At 39.2% G+C, this 20,000-nt stretch overlaps 1 protein-coding gene across 1 annotated transcript in view; it reads right to left on the minus strand.

The window, feature by feature from the left end:
• The window catches only part of LOC137996826 (sterile alpha motif domain-containing protein 9-like), a 30,381-nt gene that overhangs the window by 1,626 nt on the left and 8,755 nt on the right, over positions 1–20,000 (minus strand). Inside the window, exons 5-12 of the mRNA XM_068842419.1 lie at positions 17,952–18,284; positions 16,114–16,340; positions 13,302–13,455; positions 8,910–9,000; positions 8,451–8,513; positions 8,183–8,245; positions 7,634–7,696; positions 1,046–6,879 (exon numbers count right to left, since the gene is read on the minus strand). Coding sequence (XP_068698520.1) covers positions 1,046–6,879; positions 7,634–7,696; positions 8,183–8,245; positions 8,451–8,513; positions 8,910–9,000; positions 13,302–13,455; positions 16,114–16,340; positions 17,952–18,284 — 6,828 coding nt within the window. The remainder of the gene's footprint in view (positions 1–1,045; positions 6,880–7,633; positions 7,697–8,182; positions 8,246–8,450; positions 8,514–8,909; positions 9,001–13,301; positions 13,456–16,113; positions 16,341–17,951; positions 18,285–20,000) is intronic.

Consider the following 20,000-nt stretch of genomic DNA (forward strand, 5'->3'; position numbering starts at 1 on the left):
CACACGCTGAAATTTTAAGCTAGTGAGCCTCTGGCGTCACTTTTCCCTGGATCCAACCGTCTGAGGTCCAATCGGTCAGTTTTGAACGTGAGTAATGGCGGACCGTGAAATCCAAAACTTACACTCAAAGTAAACGGCCTTTGGATAAAAATCAAAGCTCAAAATTTTGCCAGTCAGGTGTTAAGCAAACACACTTTCAAAATCTGAAGGAAAAAAGGAAGTGGTTTTTTTTATCACAAGGCCACTTTACTTGACATCTCAATTCACGCGTGGAAAACGTCCAAGCGGCACAAAGCATGCGCAAAAGTTTTTAATTACTCCGAGTGAAAAAAATTGTTGGCGTGAAGATTGTTTAATTTTCAGCAATAATTATCTGGAAAGACAACGTCAACACACTGGTTGGCAAAAGTATGAACTCTTCTCTTACCTTTTTGTGGCCCTCTTTGTATTCTGTAGCACAGCATCATCTTGTATTCTCAACATTTCCGATTCAGAAATGCTGGCGAGTTTACGCCGGCCTTTTTGTTTTGGATCACGCATTATTCACTCCGTAGGGAGTGAATAATGCTCAATTACTCGAGATAGCGAACCAATCAGATTGCTTGAAACACCAAGATCACTGAATGAGTATATACTAACAAAATATATCCGGAGTTTGAGTAGCCAATCAGCGTGCGCGTTAAACGCTATCCACTGTTTTAGTATATAATATTTAACAATTATTCCACGAGCGCGCGTTGGATATGAGATGATAGCCGAGTAGGCTATAATCATCTCATATCCAGCAAGCGCGAGTGGAATAATTGTTCAATATTATAAACGCCCCCAAAATCACGCGTATGCTTGCCGTGTGTGTAGATCATGGTATAATGGCTCATAACCCATGATGGCTTAGCCAATCAAAACTCTCAAATTGCATTATCCAATGATCCAGTTTTTAAAATTAAAGATATCGCATAAACAGATCTTATAGTGGCCAAATCTGACGATGGAGCTACAACAACTTATCCCAAGCAACCGACCTAACAAACATGCTGACATTTACCTGGTTTTTCTCTAGTTCTCGACCTTCGTCCTGGAGTTTTTTTAACGCCTCAATATCTTTGAGCTTTTTCCTCAATTTTACCAACCTCGAGGAATATTCGTCGTACGGGACGACATCATATTTGGGTAACTTTACTGGATTGTCCAACTGTAAATCAGCCTGTCTCAATGACTGCTTCCTGTGATGTCTTTGGGTATACTTGACATCAACAGCAATGAGATTGGCCCAGCTGAAGCCCAAGTAAAACGAGACTTCTTCTTTTGAGAAACCCCCCTCACGAAATGGCGAATAATAAATGTCAATTGATCTTTCTGCGTCTAGGGGATTTAGAACTCTGATGACATTTTTACTTTCAATCAATCCTGTAAGACGCTTGAGTCTTCGCTTTGTTTGGGAATTTTCCCAGTCAAGATTTTCCCTTTCGGTTAGTTCGTTTAGGTGAACAAAGACATCTAGTCCAGATCCTTTTCCCAAATAAAAGAGAGTAGTATATTGCCTTGTTTGCGACTTAAATGACATGTTCTTATACACTTTCTCTTTACGCGCTTTATCTATATCATAGTGCTCTTTGGATTTTCTTCCCCACCTTTCTTTGAGCTTTTGCAAAGAATCATAAAAATCTTGCACATGATAGTTGTTCAACTCCAGATCTTTTCGTGGCCAAAGGAACATCACCTTCAGCAAATGTGCATAAATCCTCTTGTGCTGTTCATCGCCCTGTTCAATGGCAAACAACTTGTCTACAAATTTGTACATCTCTCTGTACTCCTCTGTACTCCTCTTCTCTGTGTACTCCTCTTCCTCTTGAGGAACGTCCCACTTTGAATTCCATCGGTGCGGAGAATGAAGCGCCATACTTGTTGAAACAATGAGAAGTAAGTCATTGTAGCATTCTTGGACGAGCTCTTGATAGTTAAGATACGCTAAATCTCTAATTTTCTTGAGAGTTTTTCTAGGTGGTCCTTCGACCCAAAGAAGCGAGAACACGGTTGAGAAAATACCACCGGCAAGAAACTGATTTATCTCATACCATCTGAGATGCCACCTCTCCTCGGGGCTTTCAGTGTTCCATTTTATATCACCTTCACCAAAATAACTAAAATATTTCTCCTTATATTTACCGATTTGTGATGGAACCATTTTCTCTTCTACCCTATTCCCTTTGAAGACAGTAAAGTCTTCCGTTAATCCTTCCATACAATGGCAGAATCGGTTTCTAAGATCTTTCATACCATCATGGAACTTGCTCCAACAGTCTTCAACTTCAACCGGTATTACCTGGCAATAAGCCAGATACTGTTGTAACTTCTTTCGGCCGTCTTGACCCCGAAAGATTCTTGCACATCGCATAACATCTAGTAAGTAAAACATAACAAAAAGTTCCCCACGGAGACCACTGTTGCTCTGAAAATCTGATGATGCGGCGAATGACTTCTGAAACCACTCGATTGCCTCAAAAGCAAGCTTAAGCACTGCAGTAACTTCTTCGATTCCTAAAATGTGGTATTCTTTGAGAACAGGGTCAAATAACATTGTCATTTGTTTCTCGTAGATGCGACCCATAGTGTCAAAAAGGAAAGAATTATTTGGACTCATATTAATTGCTATTTTGCAATACTCAAGCGCCTTAGTAAAGCAAGAGTCAATGGTAGATTCAGAAAAGGTTTTCGCATTGATGTAAAACACTCTGGCCATTTGCTGTGCGAGCGTGGGATCTTCAAATTTTTCCAACCCTACTCTCAGAACTTCTGCGGCTTGATTAATACTCTCTTCTGTTGGTACTTTTCCCCCTTTTTCCGTCTCTTTAACATACAATATCTTTTCAATCAGTGGTGAAAATTTCGTGTCCTGATCGTCCCCATATTCTATTTTTTTCCGACGTTTCAGCATTCTATTTGCACCATCATACAGATAGGTTGAAGTAAATGACTTCCCTCGATTTACTAAAAGAGAAGACTTCAGAAAGTCCAAAACTAGTTGACTTATAGCCTTGTCTTCTTTTTCTGCCATCTTGTCGAGTAATGTATTGGCAATGATTGGGTGCACAATAGCAATGGCGATTCCTGTTCCATAATGAGTGCTACAGTCAACTTCACGCAAAAAGATACGAGCCGAAGGCGTAAGATCCTCCACCCAATTCCTGTAGATTCTTCTTCGCAGAAGGCTCACAGAGAGCATGACTGTGTCAAAGCATGAAGCAAACACAGGATAAGGGTTGTATAAACTAAGAAGGGAGGTATACTTCAGCAATGTCCATTCGTCACTTGTCACTTGGCTCAAATTTCTCTCCACTACGCTTAATGCGTAATTTGGATTGAAATTCTCTTTCATTATCATAAAAGAAATCAACTTGTCGTTAGCATACGTTTCAAAATCATGCTCTGGATCCTTGTCGTGAAACTCTCTATTCATGTCTGTGTACTTGTCTTTAAACCATTCAACTTCTTCTTTGCTAAGGCACTGCTCAAGATAAACACTTGTTTCCTTTTCTTTTAAATGATGATCGTATGGTTTCTGTGTTTCTTTGCAATAAAGAAGCACACAAAACGGTGATTCAGTTCGTGGACGCTTGAAGGCATGTTCTCTGACTTGCGACAGAAATTCCCGAAACAAGAAATCATCAGTATTCTCCACCAGTGCCAGCACAGGGGGCCGAAGAGAAGATTTGCTGTCGTCGTCGTAGCCTACGTTTGCTAGAAGCAAAAGTTCTTTACAAGTAGAGTCGTCTATTTTCGTTACCACTGCACAACGGAAGGGAAATTTGTCATTGTGTCGAAAATCCCACAGAGCTTGTCTTGCCATTGTACTGGCTCCCGCTCCAATGTGGTGATATATGGTGACTGTATGAACTTTTCCCTCTAACCCACGGGAGTGTAATTTTTCAATTAAGGTTTTCAGATTTAAGTAATTAGCTCGCCGCAGAACATGATTTTTCTGCTTATCCGTGAACCAAAAATTTTTCCACGTTACGGTGTACCCTCTGTAGAAATCTTTCTCCACCTTCGCTGACATTTCCAGTCGTTCTTTAGGACTTAAAGCGAGTAATTCATCACACTCAGTAGCACTGACGATTTCGATATTACTAAAACACACATTTTTTAAAGGGTACGGGCTGCCAGAAACCATTGTGACGTAACCTTGTTGGTGATCGATTCCGCTGACCATTTGCTGCATGCACTCATGAAATTCGCTCCACGACATTCCGATAACACCTCTCTCCTTAAGTTCGTGTTTCTCCAGGCAAGTGCTTGTAAGTTTGGCTTCCCAGTCCTGAACAATCTCAGCGTTTTCGGCAACGTAGACTAACTGATTAGGGCCATCTAGGTAGGTGCAGAAATCTTTAAATATATCTGTCATTGCTAGGTAATCTTTCGAAAAAAGCAAAAACAACACCACTGCCCTTGCGTGTGGGATCTTCTTTGCTACAGACTGGATTACAAGGCTAAGTCCTCTTTTCCGTCTTGAGTTATTCCACTGTTTAAATCCAACTGCTTCTTTGTCAAGCTTAACGTACCCATTTCCAAATATCCAGTGGGTCCTGATGTCTATGCTCTCAATTAAATTCTCATCTCCATCATAATCTTCTGCCTCATGTATATCACACTGAGTTGGACCAGCTTTGAATACACTACAAACGCCATTGCAATCGGAAGCTTCATCATCAAAATCAATAACAACTTCCCAGTTGATGTGCTGTACAAAGCTCAATGTTGTACTAAGATATTCTCGACTCTTATGCTCTGGTTTACTTAAAACTAAAATAGGATACACTGAGGAATCTAAAACGTTCTTGTTTGCACAGAGTAGCACTCGAAGTTTATCATGAAGATGCTTTTGCCCTAAAGAACCACGCTCTCCCAAACCACTGCCCAAGTTGAGTTCTTCTTCCCGCTTCTTCCGATCTTCATCAAGCCTGGAGAGATTTTTCATATGATCTTCCATGTCTTGCACTTCAACAATTGCCCGAGTTTGTGACCCATCTCTGATGAATACGACTGCACCTTCCCTCTTCCCCTTATCGAGGCTCTTAAAATCAACTTTGAATATCTCACCGGAACATAGGGAATACCTGGGCTCAATGTCCACCTCAATCACCACTTTAGCAGAGGGTTGTTTCCCAGCTTCTCCAAGAACTGGAATGAAAACCGGGGGTCGGACGCAATTTTTAACATTGCTTCGGCTATCACCAACAAAGCATTTATCTATGAATTCCGTTAATTTCTCGGTGTAACTAGGCTTCTCATTCACTGAGCAACCAACAATTTCTCTAGCCTGGTGACCACAAGCTTGTTGCTCGATCTCATCGGCTACTCCAAAGTGTATGGTCCCATTGGTTCTTTTATTGAGGCAACCACAAGCAAATCTTAAGGTCTCGAACAAGAATTTGTTGAGGATGGTACCTTCAGATATTTCACCAGCCGTTCGAAGAATTTTGAATTCGTGGGCCGGTCTTATGAGGTCTTTAAGGCCCGATTCCCAAGTGTCCAAAAAACAACCTTCCTGGTAATAATTACCGGCACACTCCGCATTGAAGAGCCTTGGAATCTGACGACGTAGTGCATAGCGAGCCGGCGAGGATTTTTTCTCACTTAGGGGCAGATCCAAAAGGTTCATGGAAGCGTCGTTAACATTGCTCCTTAAGGATCTGAAATGTTTACTCCACTTAAGATCTTGACTTCCACTGTTCGGATCAAACGATGCATGATACTTGCACTCCTTGACATTTATGTCGTAGAAGCATTTTGCTTTTTTGTCGAAGCTAAATTTGTAAGTTGACGATTTCTTGTCCTCAAACAGCTGCTTATCTACCAACACCACCAGCATATTCCGCTCGTACTCATCGTCTTTAAGTGAACCGAGGAATATCTGATTAACCACTCCATCCCGTAGCGACACTTCTGTTCTTGTGGGTAAATGTACAAATGATTCAAAGCCTTCGTTCTGCTTAAATAAACGCAAATGGCTCTCAGGTAGCAGCTTCAGCCAGTCAGCCGTCTTTTCCCTAATTTTTCCCCAGAGTTTCTTTAGTTTGTCCTTTGGCAACTCATCTTTTGTAACCCCGATGAAGTTCAGCAATGATTCAAGCTCATTGGCTCCTCCACCCCGCTTAACAAAAACTGATCTCACCACACATTCTTTGGTGTTTGAAGAACCAGTTGAAACTTGAATGTCCATTCCAAAGTGTTTTTGCAACAACAACAGCCGTTTCTCTTCCATTGTTAAAGTAACGTTCTTGGATACTTCAAAAGTACTCTTCTCAGAGGGATCAATCGCCGGAAGTGGTTGTTTCGACTCCTCTGGTGGATTGCTCGAGCCATCTGTTTCTTTGGTATCATCTTCTGATATGGACGAGCTAGCTTTCTCCGAACGCAAAAAAACTTCGTGTTCAAGAACAACCCATAAACCCGCTTTCAACTGTAATTTCTCTTTTAATCTTTCTTCTTTTATTAAAGACGTAAGGTCGGCCCCAACAATTTCCTCTTCTTCTATCACTTTTACAGCATCTTTAGGGATACCTAATTCCTTGAACCAACTGCACAGTTCCTCAGCTGTCCACTCATCAAACGTTTTAGCAGAGTTTCCCGCTGCTTGGGGTTTGTAGAACTTGAACAGCTTCAAATGTGGTTGAAGGTTCTTCAAAAGTCTGTTCTCCGGGCCCATTTTTAACTTCAGCAACGCTACGAGTTGTTCTGGACTTTTACTTGCAAGCAACAACAGAGCCCGCCCATTTACATGTTCCTTCTGGCAAACGTCGATATACTTCTTATCCAGTCCAATTTGACCTAACCAGGCAGCTGTCTCTTCAACATCCCATGTCTGCATTGGCGACAGTACTGAAATAAAAGTGAAAAAGGAAATGCTTTCATCTATGACCACTTCGTCGCCAATAAAGGGATGATAACTCCCCTTACAAATGTTTTGATGCGAAAAGAGGAATTTCACCTTTCAAAGTTGTCGACAATTGACACGAAATAACCTGCATAAACGTCTTCGCATTCATGACAGGCGATGACTAATGCATTAACTTTTGGAATTACTAAATAGGGAGTAGAATTACTGATGAAAGATGCCAAAAGAGGTAGCAGGATGGCATCAAACTATGTTTTAACTTTTATCAATCATCATGAAGTTTTAATGCCAAGATCAACAATGCCATTTATTTTAGCTAATAACATAGGGGGCAAAATTACTGAATGCTGATTGGTCAATGAAGAGGGCATTTTTTCTTAATTTTGCTTATGAAGAGAGCAACATTACTCGCTCACGATCGGTCGAGCGCGCTCACGATGCAAAACTTGTACTTTCACTCTTAACACTAGCAAAACATCGAGACCTCAGCGATCTGTTAAGATCAAAGGTCAAAAATGATTTTTCTCGTACAATTTGGAATAAATGAGCAAAAAGACCACACATTGCACTTGCTCTGCGGGCTCGTGCAATTTTGTTAGTCTGAGTCGTGCTCATTTATTCCAAATTGCAATCGAAATCATGTGATCACCTATACAAATTCCACTTCGCTTTACTTGGTTATTGCAAAACAGTAGAGCTTACCCTGATATTTGTAGCTTAAATGAATGAACATCTTACCTTCATGCAAGTCAGTCGGAACTGAGCCTTCTTTGCCTTCAGCGGCGTCTCCTTTTGGGAGAACTTAAATTAAGAAAGAAAAGCAAGCATAGATTTATGGCAACCTGAACGGGTGATGGTATTACTTGTAAGTAATACACTGGGCAGTGTGGCCCAGTGGTGAGGGCGCTTGCCTTGAGATCCGGAGATCCCGGGTTCAAGACCCGCTCTGACCACTCGCTGAATTTGTTCCAGGTAGTCAGTCCCTGGTTCAACTTCCCAGCTGCACTTGTAAATAGCCAACTGGTTTGCCTCCGGCCAGTTGGGATTCTTAACAGTTGTTGTTGTTGTGTTGTGTTGTTTCGTTGATTGTGTTTCATTGGCCCTGAAAAGCCCCTATGGGGAGCAGTCAATTAAGTATGTACTGTATTGTATTGTATAAGTGGTGCCCAACGAGGTAGCAAGCTGGCATGGCACCAAAGTGTTGGAAGGGTTAATCAATTGAGTTATTTTCCACAGTAAATTCTAATATGCTTATCATATTTAAAGCTTAAATGAATAAAACCGTACCTTCCTGCGAGTCAGGCGGAACTGAGCCTTCTTCGCCTTCAGCGGAGTCTCCTTTTGGGAGTACTTAAATTAAGAAACAAAAGAAAGCATGGATTTATGGCAACCTGAATGGGAAATGGTATTACTTGTAAGTGGTGCCCAACGAGGTAGAAAGCTGGCATGGCACAAAGTGTTAGAAGGGTTAATACCTAAATCCATTTGGGTTGTTTTCCACAGTAAATTCTAATATGCTTATCATATTTAAAGCTTAGATCAATAAACACTGTACCTTCCAGCGAGTCAGGTGGAACTGAGCCATGTTTGCCGCTAGCGGCCTCTTCTTTTGGGGGCACTTAAATTCGAGAGGAAAAAAAACACATATTTAAGGCAAGTGGCAACCTTTTCCCCACACGGAAAAAATCCTTTGGGATCTGAAATAGTATTCTTCAAATGTGAGACTCATGACCAAAGTAATATTTTCAATCTTATTTCATGAGAGGTCATGCAGGAAGCAAACAGATCCTGGTCGAGACTTGATGAAGTAGGATCCACTTGGTTAACAGTAGTCCTGAGGACTGTTGTTAGTGACACTAAAAAAGATCCTGCTTGGTCAGTTCTGAATGGCATCCTGCGAGCCTCTTCGCCTCATGCATATTGAGGAATAAATCGTCACAATTTCCTGCTGAACGCTTACCTCATCCCTTTTGTGAACTTATTCAATGACAGGACTAAAATCAGACTCTCTTACCTCCACCCTTTAGTGAACCAATTGACAGCATTAAAGTTAGACTCTCTAGATTGTCTTCAAAAAGAAGCCTGGTGTCTTGACTGCTAAGGAGCTGTAGAAAAAAATAATTTTTTTCACCTAGCACCCGCAATCTTGGACAATGTTGGGAAAATGTGACGCTCTAATTTGTCTGTGTGATAAAGATTAAATTCTTCCTACTTTCTCCCCTCCCCCCATTCCAATGTTGTTTTAAAAAACGACGAAAGGCTAGCGGTATTTTGCATCACATTATCAACATTGGAGGGGAAGGACTCATATATTTTGTGAGTGCGTGCCAAATGATGCTTATAGCTAGAATTTTTCTCAACAGTTTTGTCCAAGATTGCGGGTCATGGACAAAGCGTAGATTCCACTGAGTCATAAGTCTAATAACATTCTGAAGCAATACCTGAGGGCCATTAGGAACAACAAAATATGGTAGACAGGTGAAAATGTGAGGGAATCTCATTGGAAAAGGAATGGGGGAAGGAATGGAGAGGGGAGAGTAAGGATGGCCATGTGCTGACACTCGTGCTTCCCGTGACCAAAGAGAGATTAGCAAGTCAGATATTATTGTTATCATTATCATTATCATTATTATCATTATCATTATCATTATCATTATCATTATCATTATCATTAACAACTATCGCAGCAATGTTCGGTTGGGGGTTCTGGTACTAGCAACAACAAGCCGCCTCAGCATTCCAGAACTCTTCTTAGGATCCTTGCTGATCCTAATAAAACGGTCTTCTGCATCGTATGGGCCTTACGCCCAACGTGGATACCTGCCAAATACTTTTCCAGCTTGGCTGTGAAGCTCCCCAATGCCCCATGACAATCGGGGTGATTACAACTTTCTTCACGTGCCAGAGGGTTTTGATCTCAATTGCTACGTCCAGGTATTTGTTGACTTTTTCGTTCTCCTTCAGAGCGATTCTGCAATCACCTGGGCACGCTACGTTAATAATATGGCATATCTTGTTGGTCTTCTCAACAACTACAATGTCGGGTGTGTTGTGTGGTGTCTTCTTGTCAGTCTGGACAGTGAAATCCCACAGAATCTTTACATTCGTGTTTTCCACCACTGGTTCTGGGGAGTGCTCATACCACGTACCTCCACATATATCATTATCATTATCATTATTATTACTATTACTTTTATTAATACGGTATTATTATTGTTCTTATTATTATCTTTGAAAAAAGAGAAATGTGGAAAGCAGGCCACTTAAATCAGGATAGAAATGAATAGTCTAAAAATTAACATGTAAAATGTAGAATGTGAATCAGAGGTTTTGCAATGTCAGAAAATTGGAAGTCTTTTGTCAGCGCGGCCAGTAGTGGTACGAGCTCACGAAGCACCCTTTGCACCGTTGGAAATGGAGCATTCTAATTGTCTCAAACTATCCAAGACCGTGTGTATCTTGTCAAAAGTAAGACATTTTGTCAATCATTATGCTCTACTACTCTCTTATTTATCCTTTTGTTATCTATGGTGTTCATATTTGGGGCTAAACATTTCTCTCGTTTCCAACAGCATTATTAATTTTGTTATCCAGAAGAAAGCAATAAGCAATAAGAAAGCAATAAGAATTATAAGATCCCATTCTCAAGTTATCAAGTGACAAATGACACTCAGAAGATTGGAAAATAGGGAAGGCAGTGGCCAAAAAATAGGAAAAAAAATTGGAATTCTCATCACAAAATAGGAAACTTTCCTTGAATTCTATCCTCTTAAAAAAGCCAACAACAGCTCTGCTCCACAATCCAATGTCTTACTTCATATCTAACAGACAAGATGGCATGCACCCTTCATAGAAACGAGCGTTAAAACTTGTTACCAAGAAAAACTTGTCCTTCACCAACTAATTACATCACACACAGTACAGTTAAGACCCGCTTACCTGATGCCGATGTTATTTATTGGATACTTAGTAAAAAAATCAGCCTGAAGCTGTTCTTAACATGTTGTTAAATTCTGTCTAAAAATTATACACTGTATTCCCAAACTGACACACAACACAACAGTATTGTCAAGAAAACCAATTTGATTTATGCATTTGTAATTTTGCAGAGATTACTTGCTGTGTTTCACTTTCACTGTGCTCTAAAAATTAAAGGACAAAGAGTACTAAAATCCCAATTCAAAAATTTCTTTTTTTTAAAAAAACATGGTCATCCTGACTCAGTAATTTTTAATCTAACTGCTGCCCGGTTGAATTTATCAGCCTGAATTGGTTCTTATATAAGGTGTTGTTTTTCAGCCTGGAGGCTCTTAATCCACTAGTTCTTTTATGCGGGTTTTTACTGTACTTTATACTACAAAATTAATTTGTTCTAATATAAAATACATTCAAAAGGCCTCGCTTAAAACTGTTTATGTCTTTCAACTTGAGATCTCCAGCAAGACTATTCCATTGATTGATTCCCTGATGATAAAAAGCCCGTTGCCCCATTGACAACCTACAACCAGGAATGTTAATGCTTCCAGATCCCCTAGTTTTCCTGCCATGAATAACAAAGCGTTCAATAAAATAGTTAGATAAGTACTCCGGGGCCAATCCATTCATACATGTAAAAATTAAAACACTGAACCATCAAATATCAGATCTTCGGCTCTCCAAAATATGATCATACTTTTTCAGTCTTAATGTAATTCAGCTTATGCCAGAAAGTACAGCTACTGTCTGCAATGAATGAATAAATGCAGTCAAAATTAACTCACTTCCACGAGATTTGGCATCAAAACCTCTTCATAATGCTTTCAATGGCCCTGAAATTCTCTCGAAATAAAGTGATGTGCAGTGGAAGTTGATGTAAGCCTTCGTTAAGCAATTCAGAAGCTGAATTAAATTTTCTTATTTTCAAAAGTTTATTCAAAGTTACTACATCTAAAATTACGTCTTGTCCTTTTTTGGGCATGAATAGGTTAACAGTATATCTGAACAATTATGTGAATTATAAATGCGAATTTGTTTGTAATGGTTACCACTCTAACAGCCATCATAAAACGATTAAGACTGCAAAATATTTGAACTTTTTAAAATAAAATATCGCTATGAAGACAAAGATACAACTGTCTTTAAAGAGATAGCATATTAGTAAAACAACTATGGTTCGAAAGCAAAGAGGTTGAAATTGCATTGAATGTCTTGCCTCCTTAATATCACATGGCAGCTGCACAAGCATGCAACTGACCTCCCTGATACCTTTGTACGCTACCAAAACCACCGAGAAAGTATTTTTTTTTTAATTTTTAAAATTTAAAAAAATGTTTAAGATTGTACTAGTGAGCAGCACGTCTGTGAACTCTAAGAGTTGTAAAACGCTTTATTTTATGCTTTGCGTTTCATGTGACTAACGCACACTTCGTCAGGGATGTTTTACAATACAACACAAGGGATCTGCAGCAGATTTGCATGTAGGAAACAGGCGGAAAGGTGCGCCAGGAGTGACATATTTTGTGCCTTACATAATTTTGGGGCCCACAGTTTAAGCTAAAAGTGTGGGCCCCAAAAAATTGTTTTTCTCATTTACATCGATTGGATAAAGTTACAGTAGATTTGTAACAAACAGTGTAATCCAAATCTGGTAGTATCTGGCTAATAACGCGTGTGATAAGTGCAAGACTACAGTTGAAAGTGGTTTTAAAGACAATTGTCTTGTTACTGCCAGACCTACTGTAGGGCTTTCTACGAAGCTATCCTGTCCTATCACTGCAGCATATTGCACGAAACAGTGGAGCAAAAATCTGAAGGGATACCCCCTCACCTGTAGACGTTTCCAAAACTTCTCCCTAGTCTCAGCAAAGGGCACAAAGGAAGAACTATTTCTAGCATACCTCATTAATTCCCCCTTAATAAAGGCTTTCTTATTGCTAGAAGGATGGAACGACTCGAAAGGGATAACAGATATTTGTTAAGAGGCTTTTGAAATGTAGAAAAATGCAGTACATTGGAGGTCATGGAGGTCGAACCAACTGAGACACATGAATGGTTATGAGAACAGACTGGGATGAGGTCAGCACTGGGTTGCCTCAAAGGCTCCCATTTGTAAAATTATAAGATTTTTGCCATTAACACATTTTTTCCCATTCTAATTCCAGTTTGTCTTTCTTTCTGTCAGTCATCTTGAATTTGATGACGTCATCTCATGCCCGTGAGATGACCTGTCCTGCTCACCCTAACTCTAACCGACTGCCATCTTGAATTCCCTCCCAACCAATCACAACGCTTTTTTTTTTGGCGTGCAAATCTGAATGCACCAATCAGAACGCTCCATTTCCAATGGTCCAAAGGGTGCTTATTATCATTATTATTATTATTATTATTATTATTATTATTATTATTATTATTATAATTTACTAGTTACCTTCTTGCCATTAAGGTACAAGCACTGGTCTCTGACTGGAAGCCCAGTTCGTTCCATTAACTCATTCTTTAAATCAGCAACTGATGGGTAGGTGCTAAACTGCAAGCACAGTGGACCAAGGTAGGTATGGTCAATGATCACCTGTATTTTTGCCCTGTGTGAAAATGAAAAAGATCCACGATTTCTCATAACCGTAATAAATGTTTTTGCCACAAATAGTTTGTCAAAAAGTGTTCTCACTCAACTCTGATTATGTACTTTTTGTGAGAATGGGAATCTCAAGGTTGGCAATTGATGCCTACTATTATATGGCTTGTGTTTGTAGCCGATATCGCTGGTAACTGGTTTCGGGGAGGCAGTTTAGTGGGTTTAAAGTGCACCTAACCACTAAAAAAATATTTATGCTATAAGCAAACAAGCACGTTTTCCAGAGTACTTCCTCAAAAGAATGGTGATGGGTGCGGTTGACGAGAATGGGTACAACTACTAGGGTGTGATATTATGCAAAAGTAAATGAAGAAGAAGGTCAAGCAGGAGTACTGGAGGAAGATGAAACTTGTGGCAATGTCAAAGTTGTATGGTGGGAATTTGATTTGGGCAATAAATGCATGGGCTACAGGTGTGGTTAGATACAGTGCAAGGAATTTGGATTGGAAAGATCGCAAACTGGGAGCGATGGATGCAAATACGAGGAAGGGTTGATGATGTTTGGAGCATGCCATAAGAATGGGAGTTTTGTGAGGTTGTAAATGAAGACGAAGGGTGGCAAGTGGGAATTGATCAGTGTGTATAATTGTCTGAAGGAGGAAGAACTTGGTCTGCTTGGGTATGTCAAGGTTGAGTGACACGTGGATATTGAAAGTTGTTGGAGAGACGATGCAGGTGGGAGAAATAAAGAATGAGTACATGCAAGAAAAAGGTGGAAAAGGCAAGGAAGGAGACGTTTTAGGAGAAGTAGTTGTATGGGAAGTTTGAGAGATGTCAGTGAAGTGGTTGATCAGAGGTTGTGGCAGTGGCTTAGAGTTGGGATTTGGGGAAGAGCATGGAGGGGTATGCTTTTGTTGCTCAGGTGCAGGCTTTGAGTGCAAGGTTTTTTTGGGCCACCATTGAGAAGGATGATGTAGATCCAAAGTGTAGAGTGTTTGGCAAGGAAGTGGAGTCAGTTGGGCATGTGGCGAGTGGTTGTACTGGTTGGGGAGTATCAGTGGGGAAATGATCAGATGGGTTTGAGGGTGTACGGAGAGCTTTGTCGGAAGTATTGTGTGAAGTGTGCTTATGTGTGGTATGGGGAGGTTCCGGATGCAGGCCTCTGCAGTCATTGGGACCACCCTAATCCTCTAAGTCCCAGGTAAGGGGCCAAGGCTAAGCAGTTTTTACGCCTGCAGAGTTTGAGTACCATCTCCTTGCAGGTTGCTCTTTTCATAGGAAGTCAAGAATTATTATTATTATTATTACTATTATTATTATTGTTGTTGTTGTTGTTGTTGTTGTTGCTGTTCTGGTTTTCATTTGTTCAACTCCTTCCTCTTAAGGTCTCCTCATAGGGTCGAGGTGTCAGTTTCTTAAAAACATTCTTATTTTGCCAGTATTTATGCGAAAAGAATGAAATAAATGTCATGTTAATGCTTCTTGAACGTGGTTTTGAATCCAAAAAGGTATTCTTTTGTTTGAACGTAATTTTTGCTATGTTTGGTTCTCAAACCAAACACAGGTAGACCTGTTCTAAAGGTTCAAGCTACCGCTGATTTTTTTTTTCTGAATCTTTTTTTAAAGCAATCGGTTTTGAGATAAATTGTCAACCAAACGGTGCCAGTGATTTTTGTGATATTACATTTTGCATTTGTTGGGTTCCATCAAAGTTGAAAATAGTGTTTTTCAACGGGAATTTAGACAAAGTATGGTATAAAATTAAAACACGACAAACAATTGAAAAACGCCGCAACCATTTTGTACAACCAACCGTGTTAAAATAGTCTGGAAAATGAGAGCTTAATCGGACAAACACTGTTTGAGTTGTAGCTCCGTAAAATGTTGACTCTTTAGCCAATATTTTCAGTATAAAATTTGAGAAGAGCAAAGTAAAGTTAAAGTAAAGTTTTCATGTTCAAGTATCGCCGTGACCCTGCAAATGTGCTTTTTAGCAGTCCCTTGTAAGCCACCCGCTTGACTGATTGACTGAGGACTGCGAACATTCTAGGACTCCTCGAAAATTGAACGCACTTAAATCTTTTACAAATCAATACTCTAGGTCCTGCTTATATTTATGCAAAAAAAAAAAAACAACAATTCTCAGAAATTTCATGGTATAGCACCTTATGACAAGACTATAAGGTATATGACCCAGCTACAGCTGAGTAGCCAAGTTATGCATTAAATGCTACTTTGAGCACCTACCTCCCAAAAATGTGACTTGCAATAATTTTCTCGGCCTTATGTACTAATTATTATTATCCCGTTATTCCTTAAAGAGACATTTACAGCATTTACAGAAACTACTCTGTCTAGCACCAGACAGTTTTATTCTTTGTTGCAGGGCAGTTCAGGAGTGAAATGGTTAAAAACATTTACGTCCACTCACAAACTGCCCCCTTTAGGGATGACAACTATGTTACTCGTGAATGTGGGCCAACTCAGGGGTGAAAAGGGTTAATTTCTGAAAAATTGCTGCAATACAAAATTACGAATTGCTGCATGGGGTGGAGGGGGGATGAGGGGGGAGGGGGTTAGAATGTTTATAGCAACCATTATTAAAAGTCTGAGCAAGTAAGCTGTAAACAACAGTTGTTTTCAAATGCATAATTTCTTGTCTTACCCCTTGGGGCTTACAGACGTATCATCAGGGTGATTTTCCTGTGGCACTTTCAACGCTGAGGACTGCTCTTCTACTTGTTTTACTTCATTCTCAGTTCCATGCACGACCTGGCTGGCCTCTAAAACTGAGTCTGAGGTATCTTCTACATCTGGAAATGTGCATTTACTTGCTGGGTGCAGAAGACCAAACTGAAATGACTCACTTTTATGACACTCAAGCTTTGATGCCTAAATATCAAACCAAAAAAAAGAGGTAGTTGCAAACTATCATATTTCATGGAGTCACAATTTAAGAAGTCAACCATTATAAGCTTACTGGTATATTTGTAAGTTTCTACTCTTATGTTTACAGGCAAGTAAATGTACATGTACATGGACAAGTGCACGCTCGCACAAGTACCATCCTGTACTTGCCGCTTGGTCACAGCTTTGGGTTGCAAAAATTGGCCAGATACATGTATTAAGGGGCAAGCCACACTGACACACAGTACATGTAGATTGACCCGTGGATACCTCTGACTGAGGCACCCAAGTTTCATCCCTTTATGTTGCCACAGTAAACACAACAATAGCCCAAAAGTGTACACTAAAACTTTTCTTGAAAACGAAATGCATGGCATGTCAAGATAACCAAGATATTTAATGTTAGCTAGTGTTGCTCTCCAACTTGCCAGTTTAAGTAATCTTGCAATACCCTAAGGCTTATATTACAAAAGTAATGTTTTTAAGGTGAAGAGCCCTGTGACCTTACCAGTTGATTGGGTTTGATGACATTCCAAGCATAAGCTGCAGTTCAATTTTTTTACCCCTTTTGACTGCGATTCAACAATGAAGCACTGCAATAGAGATAACTTGCTCGCTTTCCACTCTATCTCCTCCAATCACCCACCAAGTAACATACAAATTACATATGTAAAATTTTTATGGCACAATTTAAAGGAAACTGGTGACCTCTATATGTATTTATAAAACTCAGTAATAATTCATGAACCTAACAAGCTATTAATGTCACATGCATGAGCTTCAAACCAAATAAAACACTCCTCATTAGAATCCTTTATATATAGAATAAGAATAATACCGGGCTTGTTTTTCTTTAATGCTAATATCTTCCTCTCACAATTTGAACCTTTGTTGGGATTCCCAAGGGACACACTTGAAACTGTTCAAAAACACTCCAAGGGCTTACACTTAATTATTTCCAAAACAAAATGAAATAGTTTTGCAAAATGGTAATTTTGTATGGTCACATTAATATTTTGTGAAAAATACTTATTTTGGCCTATTCGAAGAGATTTACGCTTGCAAATGCCTCATTTTGGAAAATAGCAACGTGACCAAAATCACCATTTTGCTAATTACTACGTGTATTTCGCATAACCAACTCCCAGCATGTGTTTTATTGGGTCTAAAAACACTTGGCTTAAGGCCTCATGTTTTATACCCGATAAAACACTGCTGCTGGTTTCTTAAACATTACATAGCTGTCTGTAAAATTCACACCAGCCAGTGATTTTGGTTTCAACTTTACTAGTTGAACCTTGTTTTTGTCATGTGATGTCAAATGCAAAGTGACTTTGATTAAGATATCCTCATACAAAAAAAAAAAGATAAAGTGAGTTTGAAGAGGACTCAAAAGAAAAAAAAACCAAAATTACATAAATCTGGTCTCATGCTCAGCCTTGCAAGAGGTTATGTAACTTTCACCAAACCTTAAAACTTTACACCGCTGGCATCAAATAATAGATGAAACAAATTGTACAACTAATGAGGCTTGCATGCAAACATTATTATTGTAGAGACGACTGGCCAAATTGATGACTAAAGAGACAAGTTTACCTTCTTTTTTTTCCTTTTTTTAGAGCCAGGTCCCTTTTTTGAGGAAGTAGAACCAACAGCACCACACAAAAAAGCAAAATCATCACGCCGTCTTTTCTTTTTCCTTGGCTTGGGAAATGATAGTATACTGAAGTCTGGGGTAAACTGACAGACATGAGTTGGTGGAGTGTACTTGGCTGGTTTTTGGTCAGTTACTTGCTTCTTCTCTGGTGTTGATCTACATGTAATTTCCTTTTTGGGGTTGCAATCTGACATCTTCCTCCTAGGTTTCTTAACATAGGGACAAGCCTTCAAGTTGTAGAAGTTCCCAAAATTATCGCAATAAAGAAGTGTCTAAAAATGGAAGATCCAACACAAATACTTGCATTACAATAATTATTAAAACACACATACATGTATATGCAGTATCCTAGATGAAAAATGGCTTGAGACAATGGTCAACATATATTCATAGAAGATCCAAATTAAAAAAAAAATCATTGCAATAAAAAAGTGTCAAAAAATGAAAGACTCAAAACAAAACTTGCAATTGAAAAATGCATGCATGCAGTTAATCTGAGACAAGAAGGGTCCCCCTGCATGTTTGAAAAAATACCTGCACAACAAATATTAGCTGATCAGTTCAGATGAAAGCCACATTTTACAGAAACCAAGTTCCCTTGTCAACTTGGAAGCTTTAACATTCACAGAAAACATCTAGCTCAAACAAATAAATGAAACAAATCTTAAATTTAAAAGTTACCATTGCTTTTGTCATAATACTATATTGTCCCCATACATCAAGTACATATCCTATAGCCATACTGTGGGCACATATTTATAGCTTCACATGTGGCTTCATGTTTGCATGGTAAGTGTGGAAAGATGTCATGTCAGACTGACAGTGTCTTCACTGATAAGGCAAGGACAGCTATCTTTTACAATCAAAATGTAAACTCCACAAAAAATTCATGCCATAAAATAACACTAGCAAGCCTGACTGGCTCTTTTGTTATCATTTATCCTGAGAAGGAATGGTTGAAGCAATGTTAAGTAGACGCTCACTGACCATAAACTGGGTTGCCTTTGGTACGTGTTGGTCCTCCTCAAATTATCATACTCATTCCCAAACAGTCCCTAACAGATTATCAGCCCGGAAATGAAACACCATTTATTTATTAATTTTTTTCTTGTTTGTAAATTTAATTTGGTAAAAAACATAAAAATTCACCTAAATGCACAGTAGATAAGCTCAAAGAAATGTTGTTGCCTTCCCAAATTAACTTCATTTTACACCAGAACGACTACCGTGATTTCCGGCCGATTACCCGTGGGTAATGCGTTAATTTTCCAGTAAACCGCGGTTGCTGCGGGTAATAGGAAGGTGCGGGTAATGCGATAATTTTTAAATCTCAGGTAAGAATTTGATAGATTGAAACAAGTTAAAATGAGGATAATCAAACCAACACTTCCTTCAAATCTGTGTGTTGCCTTGTTCGTTGATTCAATCTTTAAAATGATGCTTTATTTGCCGTAGTCTGTGTAAAACTGCTCGATGAAAGCCGAAGCAAATTGAATGAAAAACAATAATCTTTCCCTTCGACCATGTCACAACTTGTCACCGAATTAAAAGTAAATGAGAACGAATTTCTCACTTTAACACATCCTTTTCAATTTTAAGAAAGAGATTATCGTGAGACACAATTCAATGCTGAAAAAGTAACAAGATGCGAATGTGTTTATTTTGTGATGCCACAAATTTTTCCGTTCAAAACAAATCTTTTACGATCTTGTTTAAATAATTTCAAACCTTTACTAATTAATTAAACTGATGCTTCCTTAAAACTTGCGTGTTGCCAAGCTTGTTTGTTACCGTAGTTCAATCCGAAAACGCTTCCTATTCAAGGTTTGTGTGATGTTTTATTCTAGTGTTCTAAAAGCCCTCAATGAAAGCCGATGCAAACTGAATGAAAAACAAATCAATAGTGTTCAAGTGATTACTGTATTTCACTGCTTTCTTCTTCGCTTAATTTAAAAGCATTTCTCACCTGCACTCCTTTCAATTTTGTA

The sequence above is a fragment of the Montipora foliosa genome, chromosome 3 (assembly GCF_036669935.1).
Source record: "Montipora foliosa isolate CH-2021 chromosome 3, ASM3666993v2, whole genome shotgun sequence".
NCBI classification, from domain to species: Eukaryota; Metazoa; Cnidaria; class Anthozoa; order Scleractinia; family Acroporidae; genus Montipora; species Montipora foliosa.